At 32.3% G+C, this 12,521-nt stretch overlaps 1 protein-coding gene and 1 pseudogene across 3 annotated transcripts in view; both read right to left on the reverse strand.

Moving 5' to 3' along the window:
• LOC100880389 (fibroblast growth factor 8b) overlaps positions 1–10,342 on the reverse strand; it is a 144,037-nt gene extending 133,695 nt beyond the window's left edge. For 2 of the 3 annotated variants that reach the window (XM_076535257.1, XM_012291196.2), the window contains exon 1: positions 8,938–10,342. In XM_076535257.1, the coding sequence (XP_076391372.1) occupies positions 8,938–9,009 (72 nt within the window). In that variant the 5' untranslated portion in view covers positions 9,010–10,342. The remainder of the gene's footprint in view (positions 1–8,937) is intronic. The other variant, XM_012291195.2, reaches the window with a different exon arrangement.
• LOC143265170 (histone-lysine N-methyltransferase SETMAR pseudogene) lies at positions 1,291–2,172 on the reverse strand (annotated as a pseudogene).
• Positions 10,343–12,521: the final 2,179 nt, after the last annotated feature.

Here is a 12,521-nt window from a genome sequence, read left to right on the forward strand (position 1 = left end):
GTAACCCTCAAACAGTACGTGTCAAAATTTCAGGGTATTCTGACCAATAGTTTAGAAGTTACAGTCATTTTAGTACCCCCAGTTTCGTAATTTTGAAGACAATACATAGAAAGGAATTTCGTGTGTTGATTAAACACTGTTTTTTAATCGGAAAAAATACTGTTGAAGCCAAAAAGTGACTTCATAAGCATTATAGGGACTCTGCACCAGGGAAATCAACTATCATTGACTGGTATGCTCAATTTAAACGCGGTCATACAAGCGCCGATGATGCTGAACGCTCTGGTTGCCCAAAATCAGCAGTCGTTCCGGAAAACATAAAAAATGTCCACAAAATAGTTTTAAAGGGCCGTAAACTTAAGTTGTGTGAGATAGCTGATGCCTTGAAGATATCAGAAGCTAGTGTCTTCACAATTTTGAAAAATTAGAGGTGCGTTGGAATCAATGTATCACACTGGAAGGAATGTATATTGATGATTAAAGTGGAATTTCTAAAAAAAATTTGTTTTTCTTAGTTAGACCGGAGACTTATTGAGTGACGTGTTATATTTAAAATTAGTAATAATATACAATTTTTCGATAAAAAAAATTTACTTTAAAAAAGTTGTTATCCATTGTTAATTTGTTATTATTATCACTTGTCCACAATGAAAAATATTCATTCTTTCAGTATTAAAAAGGTCATGCAACAATTAGGTCATATGATTACGTTATTTCTTAAATTAAGGATGCAGTGAAAGTTTGTCGTAAAAAAGTTGTTTAGAGAAAATATAAAACTTGACCTACTGATGTCAAGATTTAAAATTAAACATCTGTTATAAAAGCAAAACTATGTCTTCATATAAAAAAATTATTACTAAGAGGCTATACACATAAAAACTAAAAAGCATCCGTTTTAATAACAATACAGAAACATGGAAAGTGCTTTATATATGTTGAAAATGATAATATAAATTTATATGAGACAATTGCCAAAGATAGATATGCAACATACGTTCTATTCTTGCATCATATCATTATTTATTATATTCAGGGACAATTATGAGAAGCAGAATAGCTACATAATCTTATTATGTGTAAAAATATGGAAAATTTTCATTTAAACAAGATACTGCATATCGAGGAGACCATAATTTAATTATACTGGTCTTTATAGATGAAAAATCTCTGAAGATTTTTATAACAACTTTTTTTCTTAAATATATTTTTACTATTAGGTCATTAAGTATGAAACATCCGATTCGAAACTGAAAGTTTGGTTTATTATATCTCGGGCAAGAAATAATATAATTAATCAAAATATGCACCTAAAATATTAATACAACGTTGCCATTTTAACGATAGCTTATTAATACCGCTAGCGAAAAAATCTGGAGAGCAGCTGGTGATAAAATTCCGAAAGGCATTTTCCATCGCATGTTGGGAATTAAATATTTTTCCTTGCAAAAAATTGTCCAAAGCTCGGAAAAAATGGTAATCGGTTGGTGCGAGATCTGGCGAGTACGGTAGGTGACAAAGGGTTTCCAGGTCCAGTTCCTGTAGTTTAAGCAACGTCGATCTTGCAACGTGTTGTCGAGCGTTGTCCTGCAGGAGGATTGGTCTGTCCCTGTTGACCAATCTCGGCTGCTTAATTTGCAGCTGCTTCATCATTTCTTCTAACTGTTCACAGTAGAGGTCCACCGTTATCGATTGCCCAGGTCTCATAAAACTGTAGTGTATAACACCCGCGCTGGACCACCAAACAGACACCATTAATTTTTTTTTGTGTATACTCGGCTTTGGGGTGTGTTTTGGCGCTTCATCTTTGTCCAACCATTGTGCTAAACGCTTGCGATTATCAAAAAGTATCCACTTTTCATCACACGTGACAATCCGGTGCAAAAATGGATCGCCTTTTAGTCTTGATACCAAAGAACAGCAAGCTTCGAAGTGGTTGCGTTGCTGACGCTCGCTCAACTCATGCGGAACCCACCTATCCAGCTTCTTTACTTTTCCTATTGCTTTCAGATGACTTAATATTGTTGGGATGGTAACTTCAAACCTTGCTGCTAGTTCACGCGTCGTTTCAGATTGATTTGCTTCCACTACAGCTTTCAGTTGGTTGTCATCCACCTTGCTCTCAGGCCGCTCGCGTGGTTCATTTTGAAGATCAAAATCTCCAGATCGGAATTTTTCGAATCATCGACGTACTGTACGTTCGTTAGCTACATCCTTGCCAAACACTTTGTTAACATTTCGGCTTGTCCATGGCTTACAATATTTAAACTCCAGACGACAATACGATAGACTATTAAATACAAAAGAGTGCATCTGAAAGCCAGGTGGCGTATCTTCTCAATGCAAAAAAAAATAAATGACGATCGAAGTGAAATATCGGAGACATTGGTATCAAACTTGAGGCTTTAGGTAATCGGACATTTCATACTTAATGACCTAATATATGTTTCACAAAAAATGTATTAAAGTATAACATTAAAAACATCAATATGTAATGAAATAATTTAACTTTAAAATATTTCAGTTATTTTGTCTGAAATATAACATTTTTTAATAATAAGTTTGAATTATTAGGTATAAGTTCCTCTGGTATAAATTTTGTTCATTCGCTACATTTTTTGCAATCTTAAACAGTTTATTAATATTATAATAATATTATATAGTTATGGAGTGAACGAAGTTCTTATATTAAATGTATAAAATGAGATATGTTTCATTTTAACATTTACGGAAAACATTCTTCATATTTCTACAAATAACAGAGATATTTAAGTGCCCTGTTCAGCAATCATTTTATGTATTATACAGAATAGTGTTTAATTTATTCTAATTGTAATCTGTATTTATATCTTTATGTTCTCGAAAAAAGTTGATCTTTATAGTTAAAAATATCAGTTGTTATACAACAATCATTTGTCATCAAAAAATACCTTTTTTAAGTGTTAAAAAACTAGGAAGAGATATTGAAAGATTTATATTAACCTATTTATCGATTATAACGAAATCGTCCAACTATCAGTACTCGCAGGGTTAATCGTACCATTAATTTAATTCTCTTATTGAAAACGTAATTTGTTAGTAGAATCATTTAATTGGAGACAAATGTGATTGACCGGTTTGTTATCAACAACATACACGAGGTGGCGACTGATTGCCTTATCAAAACATGTGTTCAATATGTGTAAAAATAACAGTTGACCACCCAACATTAGAAACTGTAGTGAAGATCAGCGAAACGTGAAAGGCGTTTATATTCCATGATAGCCAAAAGATAATTTGATTCAAAATTTGTCGAACATTTTAAAAACTGAATGATTTTCAATGATAAAATTCATTTCAGTCATTGCGAAAAACGATATCAGTTATCTTTCCAACGTAGTAGGTGGAATTAAACTTTTAAGTTAATTCAATGAATATTTTAACAATTCAGATGTTTTTCATAACATATTTTCAAAAACTATTAGAGTGATCTATTTTTTAAAAAGCATAGTCGAATTCAGAAATAAGTGCAGCTTCAATTTTAATAACAATTTAACATATCCTGCAATTATATCAATGGCACTGATTTACTAATTTAGCTTAGTAAATATTATACAGGTATTCAAATATATTTTATAATAAATTCATTTAAAATATTTTATCTCAATCTTAGAAAGTCTGTACCACATAAAAATAAATATAACTTCAGTTCCAATAACAATTAAATGCTGTCCATTGTTATACCAAATTTTAGATATATTATCTGTTAAATTAATTAAAAAATGCCTTATCAAAAATTTAGATACTCTGTATAATTAAGTCTTGTTAATGGATTATAAAATCTTAAAAGGCATAATGAAAGTACTCAAAAGCAATTGGAATTTTGATTACTTTAAAATTGTATCACGTACTTTAACGAATAATTATACGGCAGATAGTAAGCAAATCCGTACAGCGGAAACAAACTCTTAAACAACGAAGTTTTCTTCGGGAAAATCTAAAAAGATTTAGCGTTTAAACGTTTTATTCTTATCTTTCGTGCGCAAATGTTTACGAAACCAAGTATCATTTATCACCGTAAAGTTCATCAGCCTTCGTGATCAAATTCTTACAATTATAATAATAAAGACAAGTTAGTACCTTCCAAGAAAGATATAAATAAAATTATCAGCAATTAGAAGAATTTCGGCACAACTAATCTCGAATAAACGTTGACAACGTTTTCACACCTCATTGAATTTCTATTTTATTATTGTATTAAATCTTTATAGGCGATTAGGGTCAAAATGGCCATAAAGAATCTCGAAATCGATATGAATTCGAACACAAACCTGCACGTGTCATACAATATAAACGTACATTCAGTTTCCCTTATAAATCGCATAAGAATAATAAATAAATAATGAAAGCAATATTAAAATAAAACGTTGTTTATATTTATACAAAAAAAACACATGAGAAGGTTATAATGAAAATTATTATGTAATTTTACCAATTAATTTAATTCATAACTTCTATTATAGTAATGCAACTGCTAACATCTCCTATAAATTTATATCAACATTTATTGATATGATTTTATTCATTTTATTTTTTAGGTATATAGAATAATTCTACAACGTTAAGATATAAATTTCTGAAAACTGATTTTTGACATCGCATACAAAGATACAATTGTGACCTTGATTTATTATCAGAAGAAAAAGGAAAATGGAATTTACCAATTGATCAATCAGGGTAACATAAAGGACAATGCAAAAGATAGAAAGAAAGCAAAGGAAAACAGAAGCAAAATGGTAACAAGCGTGAGATGAAGACGGCCCATGCTTGATCGTTGCTTGATCGAAAGGGATTCATTCAGAAAGCATTTTAATTGCGCGTTTCGCTTATCTAAAATATGTCGGCTTATCATCGACGTATCGTCTGATTTTCCAACTGACAATCCATTGCTTTCGATAATCACCTAAGTGACGGAATCCCATCATCTTTCTCCGATAGAGGATCCAAGATTCGTATACAACGTAAGCGTCTCACACTGGCGTATTTATTCGAACAAGAAGATAATTGTACAAGAAAGAATTATTAGGTAACCATTTTATGGAACAAAATTTCGGACGCAACAAACTTCTCAGTCTTCGTTTCGAGAGACAGTCAAATAAATCAACCAATGAACGATTTTACATAACGCTTACAATTTTTCACTTTACGTTACAATAATAAGGATTCAATAAAAGATTCCGTTATTTAAGAGCAATACTGTATATGTCGACTTATTGTCTTTAATACTAATAATAATAATTACATGTAAACATTTATTAGTTGATGAAGTTTTTTAAAATAGATGAAGTTATAAGCTATTAATTGTGCTGAGACTACCTATCATGATTTGAAATAGTTATTGAAACTGATTGGTTAACTGATTGGTTATTCATACATGATTGAGAATAGAGTAGAAGAAAAACTAAATATTCTTATTCTTTTATAATAATAAAATTTGAAACAATTGCAACATTTCTTTTAGGAATATTATTCTTCCTGATATTTTTTCTAATAATCTATGAGGATTTTCTTGATTCTATTTTGTCTAATTTGTCTAAATAATCCACGAGAACTTTGTGCTACACGAATTTTCGCAGGGAAATCCAGAAATCGAATAATTAATCAGAAGTCATAAACAATGGAGAAGGATATGATTGATTGACTGTTTACATTTTTCTGGAAAGAATAAATCATTTTAATGGATTAAGAAAGCGACACAAAGTTACGCATCAATCAAAAATTCTCAAATAAAAATACAACGGTTCCTTAGATATTAAAGGATACTACATTCATAATTGATTTCGATTTAAGTAATCATGCAACCAAATTTCAAACCGATTTTTTAATAGGCAAAAATAAAACGTTGCTAAACATAAACAAGAGAAAATAAAATATTTTAATCTTCAGAATACGTGAAAAAAACTTCAATTTTTAATCAAAAATAAAAAAATTAGTTTTTATATAAAAAGCTAAAATATTTTTTAAAGCAGTATTTACAAAAATAATCATTCATGAGGATCACGTGGAGCGACTTTCGTGATATTTACAAATTTCGAACGAATCCATACAGAATATAGGAGTAAATGTCGAAGTGGATGTCAAATATTCCAAAACTTTATGAACCAAAACAATATGTGATTTGTTTCATTACCTTAAAGTAATTTATTAATACAGAGAGGATTCTTAACAAAATTACTGAAGATATTGAAGGTTATGTAGAGTATTATTCAAAAGTAATAACTTGGTCAATAAAAATTAATTTTATTTCATTTTATTATTTAAACTTTGCTTATATCTTAAAGATCGTTTTCTTTTTAAGTTTGTGTTCACTGTTTTATATCTGTGTAATTAAAGTGTAAAATGTAAAACGTCCATAAAGACATTTTGGACCACGGTGACGATGTTCTTGGTAAGTTTAATCCAATAAACGATTGAGAATATTCCAAGCAGTATAAACAACTCCTAGTATAAATTACAGTTTTACATAATGCGACTTTCTCGAGTAATATTAATTCCATCTAGACGTCTTTTTCTACAGTTTGTATCACTGGTTTCTAACACTTCACCCCCTGCCAGCTGAAATACCGTTATCCAACTACCCATAACCCGACTGAGTTTCTTCCCGCTTTATGTTTCTACGAGCAAAAATACTGTAGAATAAACTGTTTAGTTTGTCATACTTTTTCATTCGTCTCTAAAACGAAGTTATCAAATCCAATTCAGTTGAAAAAGAGAACAAACAGTGTTGATGTTTTAGTACATTTTATGGTGAAAGAATTAATTGGTGGAAATTCGTATGATAGAATATCTTTGTCCTAGAAGAATTTCTACAAATTTTCGTGCTAAGCGATTGCTTGTTTATTATGTGTCTTAACAGATAAATGGAACATTAAAAATGCAGATAAGCGATAGTGAAATGACACTTTAACAAGACATAATCTTAAAATTATCGTTCAGAAGAGCATTAGTGTTATTTTTGCTCATAAAAAGTAACCATATTCCTATATTTTTTGTATTCTTTATGACGGATGCTGAAGAGGAATTAAAAGATGCATATAAAAATCGGTATTTTCTTATGTCTCAGACATCTACAACGAAAGTATTGGCTATTGATGAACGCAGTTTTTATTTTTCGATAGCAACACGTTTTCAGTGCGTCGCTTCGATAACGATGAAACTCTTCGTATATTAGCGTCAAATCATCAGTATCATAATGTAATATGTTTACATTATTATATATTATAGTAATACAAACGTAATATAAAATAATAAGTCTATTGTGAAGTAAAAAATATATGCTGCATATACGCTACATATATTTCTATATTTTAAAAACAAAATATTTTTAATATTATTGAGTGGATAGCTTACATGTCTTTAAACTATATTATGTAATTAGAAATTATTTTATTCATATATATTGCAACTTAAAAATGTATAATATTCTTTTAGAATGTAATCTAACAAGAACCTCAACAGATCCGAAATAAATGGTCGAAATGTTAATGAACCTCCAATTTTATCTCTGAAATTCGAGTCATTAATATTATCAATCAATAATAAATATTCAAACAAGCACAATAATAACTTTTTCGAGTTATACGTTTTTCATAATACGAATGTTGAGGATGTACGTGAAGCTATCATTTCAGTCACTTCTGGAAAAATGTAAATATATTTATTCTACAATTCTTCTCTAAATAAAAAAATTATGTTAATAAAAAACTTACAAGAATAATACAGTCTATTCGGTTGCAGGTTATTACTCTTTATTTTTATGGTCACTTAATTTTGTTTTTTTACTTTTCACTACATAACACCTTTTCTTTTCGATGACACTTCTCTCCATCATACTTTTATTTCAGAACTAGTCCTCACTGCCGTCAATAAGTATTAGGATACTTGCAACTTTTATTTATTATTTAATAATTTGTTTAAATTGCTAAATGCTGATATTTCTATTATTTTATATTACACACCCTCATTTCTAATTGTTTCTTTATCAATGGATAAATTAGGTGGATGAATTAATTTAAGATGTAAATCGTGTTTTACATTTCACGAGCTTCACATACACTATATGATTGGTTTTCACTTGAATACGATTTAACTTCTAATCTTTTCCAACCATATAATTATAAGCTCATGTTATTTTTTATTTTCGACCATTATTTGGACCATATTCAGGCTTATTCTAGAATTGAGTTAATTCTCACTACTCGTGCATTGCTTTTATACTGAGGACCTTATTTATTATTTTTTTCTCACATTAGGTTTATTAAGATATTGTGGTAAATAGATTCATTTCCAACTTATAATTGACAGATCATGACGGTTACTCATAAGAAAGAAATATTAATTACAAATTATACGAAAAATGATGTTTTATACTGTAGTACAGAAAGAGTTCATTAAAAAAATTACTGACAAGATAAAAATTTCCAAGTGTACGATCGGTTATGTTTCAAGAAAATTTGCTATTCCTATTTATTTCACAACTGATTAGATCATAAAGAAAAATAACAAATACGGAAGACAATCGTTTACAAACGATCAACGAACTCGATCACAGAAAGAGTACGTGAATTAGCTGCAAAATTACTGTACTCCAAGTAACAGAACCAAAGAGATAACTTCTTCAAGGCACACGTCAGAGATGCGTCGAAGAAATGCACCGTCGAAGAAATAGATCGAAATGAAGAGAAAAAATTATCCCAACGAGTAAAAATGAAAGAAAATCGACGAATCACTCAAAGTATATGCTTCGAACAGAAGAGTTGAAGTTTGTGATTTTCGGAGCAATATTTTATGTGTCCAGTACTTATCGACAGCAGTGTTAACTTCATCAAATTGTTTTCTCCGGCAGGTGAATCACTTTTTTGCGTTTCAACCTGCTGTATATGTACGAGATAGGACACTTACATTTGGTTCCGCGTTAGGCGATGTAGATTGACGAGATCGTGAAGAGAACGCGTAATCCGAAGCGGACGTCATCCCAGTATTCGTATACGAAAACTTTAATCAGCCCGTAGTCAGGATCATTCACCACCGGTTGTCGCGTGCGTACTCGCGACCACTAACCACCAACAGCGGACACTTGCTACCGCATCGCGGTCAACAAACAACCACGGATTCGATTTCGATTTCAAAACGAACCAAACTGAATGCGCACACGTGTGAATCACGAGGCACGGATAGAAAACATTCAAGTGTCCGAATATCGTGGCGGAGATGCCGAGATCGTTCTTTTAGCCGATCCTCTTCGAACCATTTTCGACTGGCTTCGCACAACAAAAACTGATTGAAAAGAAAAAATCTCGAGCGGTACACGAGCCTTTCTAATCAATTTATTCGAACGGTGCTCAAAATGAAATAAAACAACACTCACGTGCTTAAAGTGAGACGCATCCAGGCGCGTTGCGTCAGCAGCGTCGACGCATTGCGTCGGGCTGGCTTTCCGGAGCTACTTTTTAAAATCCTTGCATCTAGCGGCTTCTTGATCTTGCGATTTCCCTCCGCACTCCACAATTTCAATCACACCGACACTGTTTGTCGCTTCGATCGGACAATGTACTGTGTCAAATCGATCGAGATCGCAATATATTTATACTTTGACACGTCACATAGACCGATTGATCGAACAATTCACAAGAAACCAAAGAGGAAAGGAGGGAAGGTAAACCGTTCGTGCACCCCACGTACTGGTAGACGTAAACACTAGGGTCGCGAGCACCACCGGATCAAGCGAACGAGCACGTAAGTAACGAAAGAAACTCCTCATTCGCATCGGGCACTGTTGGCACGATCGTTCACCCCTTCAATGCACTAGCTGCCGGTTGTGGCACGCGATCGAATGTTGAACGGTGATAGTGTAAACAACAGGACAGCTCAGGTAGCAGCACGAAACCACTGGGTGCACTTGGACTGCCGCCAACATCTTCGCTCCGATCCGTTGCCGGGGTTCCTTGGCGCTCGGCCAAAGTGGCATGTCACGAGGGTGAACGTAAAAAGAAAAGGCAACAGGGAAGTTGCGTTACACTCGCGTTGTCGAGGTGCACTCGGTCAACCTGTAGTCCGCAAAAACTATCCCGTCGATTCGACGCGCATAAAAGGGCTAGCCGATGGTTGTCGCGACGGCACGTTGGACCATTGACAACGGGACGTGTTGCGATGCGCTATGGCGAGTTGTCACCGAACAACTACGACGTAACTGCGAAGGCGGCAGCGCAACAACACGAGCGTAGGAACGACGATATACAACCACTGGTTGCGAGAGACCCGGAGGCTCGGAGGCGCGCGAGTCAGCCCCACTAGTGTTCGCTTCTCGCTTACCTGGCCGCTGCCCTGCTGCCGTTGCTTGCCTAGACCGTACCCCCACCCCTTTTCGTACCACCCCTCCACTCGTTGCGTACACGAGGCTGCCCCTCCATCGTTCTTACTTAACCCCGCTCCTTACTTACTAACCCCCTCCTCTCTCTTTCTATCTTCTTACCCCTTTTTGCAACATTCGCTCTCGCTTAACTCATTAACGCCCAACCGACCGTATGAACGTCGATTGGTTTTTCGCGTGGAAAACTTGCAAAATGGATCGAATTTACGATGCCTGATATCGACGATATAGAAACTAGTTTATTCACGGTTTACGAGAAAATGAACTACAATTTTTTGACTGCTGTATGGTTCCGCTAACACTACTGGAATTTTAGTGTGGCTTTTGACTATATTTTTAGTGTTATCAACATTTTGACGACTGCATCATGCATGTGTGAATATCGTTTAAGTTCTTACACGAACTTAGTTTGATAATATACTAATCTTAATTATGTATCTTAATAATGTAGTACCGGTACTTTTGACGTGTTAATAATGTACCTCCTAAATTCCTAATGGGTTAAGTATATCTTAATAATGTACACGTTCATTGTATCTTAATAATATTCCTATAGTATTAATAATATATATACATCTCAAGTGTATCTTGAGAGTATCTACCTATATTATTATTAATGTATATATTAAATATATTTTAATAATATATATCATGTATTACGATTATATATATTAAGTACGTCTAATAATATATCTATAGTATTAAGAATATGTTCTACTCATTCGTTCACTCAGATGGAAAATACAGAAGAGCTCCGTACAAGGCGGTTAATAAGTTACGGACTATAGAAATTCGCGTTATAGGAGATCGAACGGTACGGGAATTTTTTTCATAGAACATGAATCATTTATTTTTTATTTTTTTATCAAGTAGGGCAGTATTTTGAAAATAAATCACATATATATGCAAGTGGTTAAAAAACTCATATTATTAGTGTAAGTATAAAATCTTTTATTTAATTGAAATTTCATAGAAGTATAATTATACAAGTTTATACAATGTAGAAAACAATGTAACAAAGATTTTATTCTGAGATAAGGTGATTCTTGTACGAAAAATCACGTAATATGAAAACAATTGCCGAAATATCTTTGGCCTATTATAGGAACTTGCGCTGCAAGAACTCAAGCTATACAGGACTACTATACCGTATTAACTACTTGAAATTTTGAATAATAAATATAAAAAAGTGTTATGAAAATGTTTGTCAATATTGTTGAAAATAAAAATAATACCTCATAAAATTATCAGTTGCATGAATGTGACGGTCGACGTTTCAAATAGGAATTGTTTGATTTTCGTAAAACGATCGAAAAAAAAAATTCTGATATGAGGAATGTAAGAAATAGTTACGTGTGCAAAGTAAATGATCCCAGATTGGGACATGGATGTGATCGTTTGTAAATAGTCATTTTTTTATTAATGATCATCTGATGCTGGTATCTTTAAGTTTTAAAGCAGTCAGCTATTATGACTCTTTTATTAACCACTGCGATATATTGTAATTGTTTCTGTAAATATATCATTGTTAAAATATCATTGCAGTGATCATTTACGAAGATTTTCTATGAAACTGTTAAAAGTTTGTATAAGGTATTCAAATTTCCCGGAGGCCAAAATCTATTTCGTATAAATAGTTTATGATAGATTAAATGTATGTTGGAACATTATGAAAATAAATCTAATAAATCTTGAAATATCCAGATCATAGTAGTTAATAGTCCCATTTTAACTTCTTTCTACGCACGTCGTAAACTATAAATCTATATAATGCTAATATATCTGTAATACATTGCAATGTTCTTGTTTATATTTGATATCATCAATGATCTAATATTAAGGTATTTCTTTATCTACCAATTTCATTTTGCTCTTATTATGATTATAAATATATTTTACATTAATTTTACACTATTTTTTACTACTGTAATGTAGCATCTCATGGAAATTACATCTCAAGTAGAAGTGATACATGCTCCAATATGGCGTCGTTTTGAATACTGGTTGAAAATAATTTCTGAATACTTGTTCATCCTTTATTTATAGATAACAATAATTTATTGAACATTTTATCGAAATTTTCAATTATATTAAAATATCTTTAATTCAGTAATCA

The sequence above is a fragment of the Megachile rotundata genome, chromosome 9, assembly GCF_050947335.1.
Source record: "Megachile rotundata isolate GNS110a chromosome 9, iyMegRotu1, whole genome shotgun sequence".
Taxonomy (NCBI): Eukaryota; Metazoa; Arthropoda; class Insecta; order Hymenoptera; family Megachilidae; genus Megachile; species Megachile rotundata.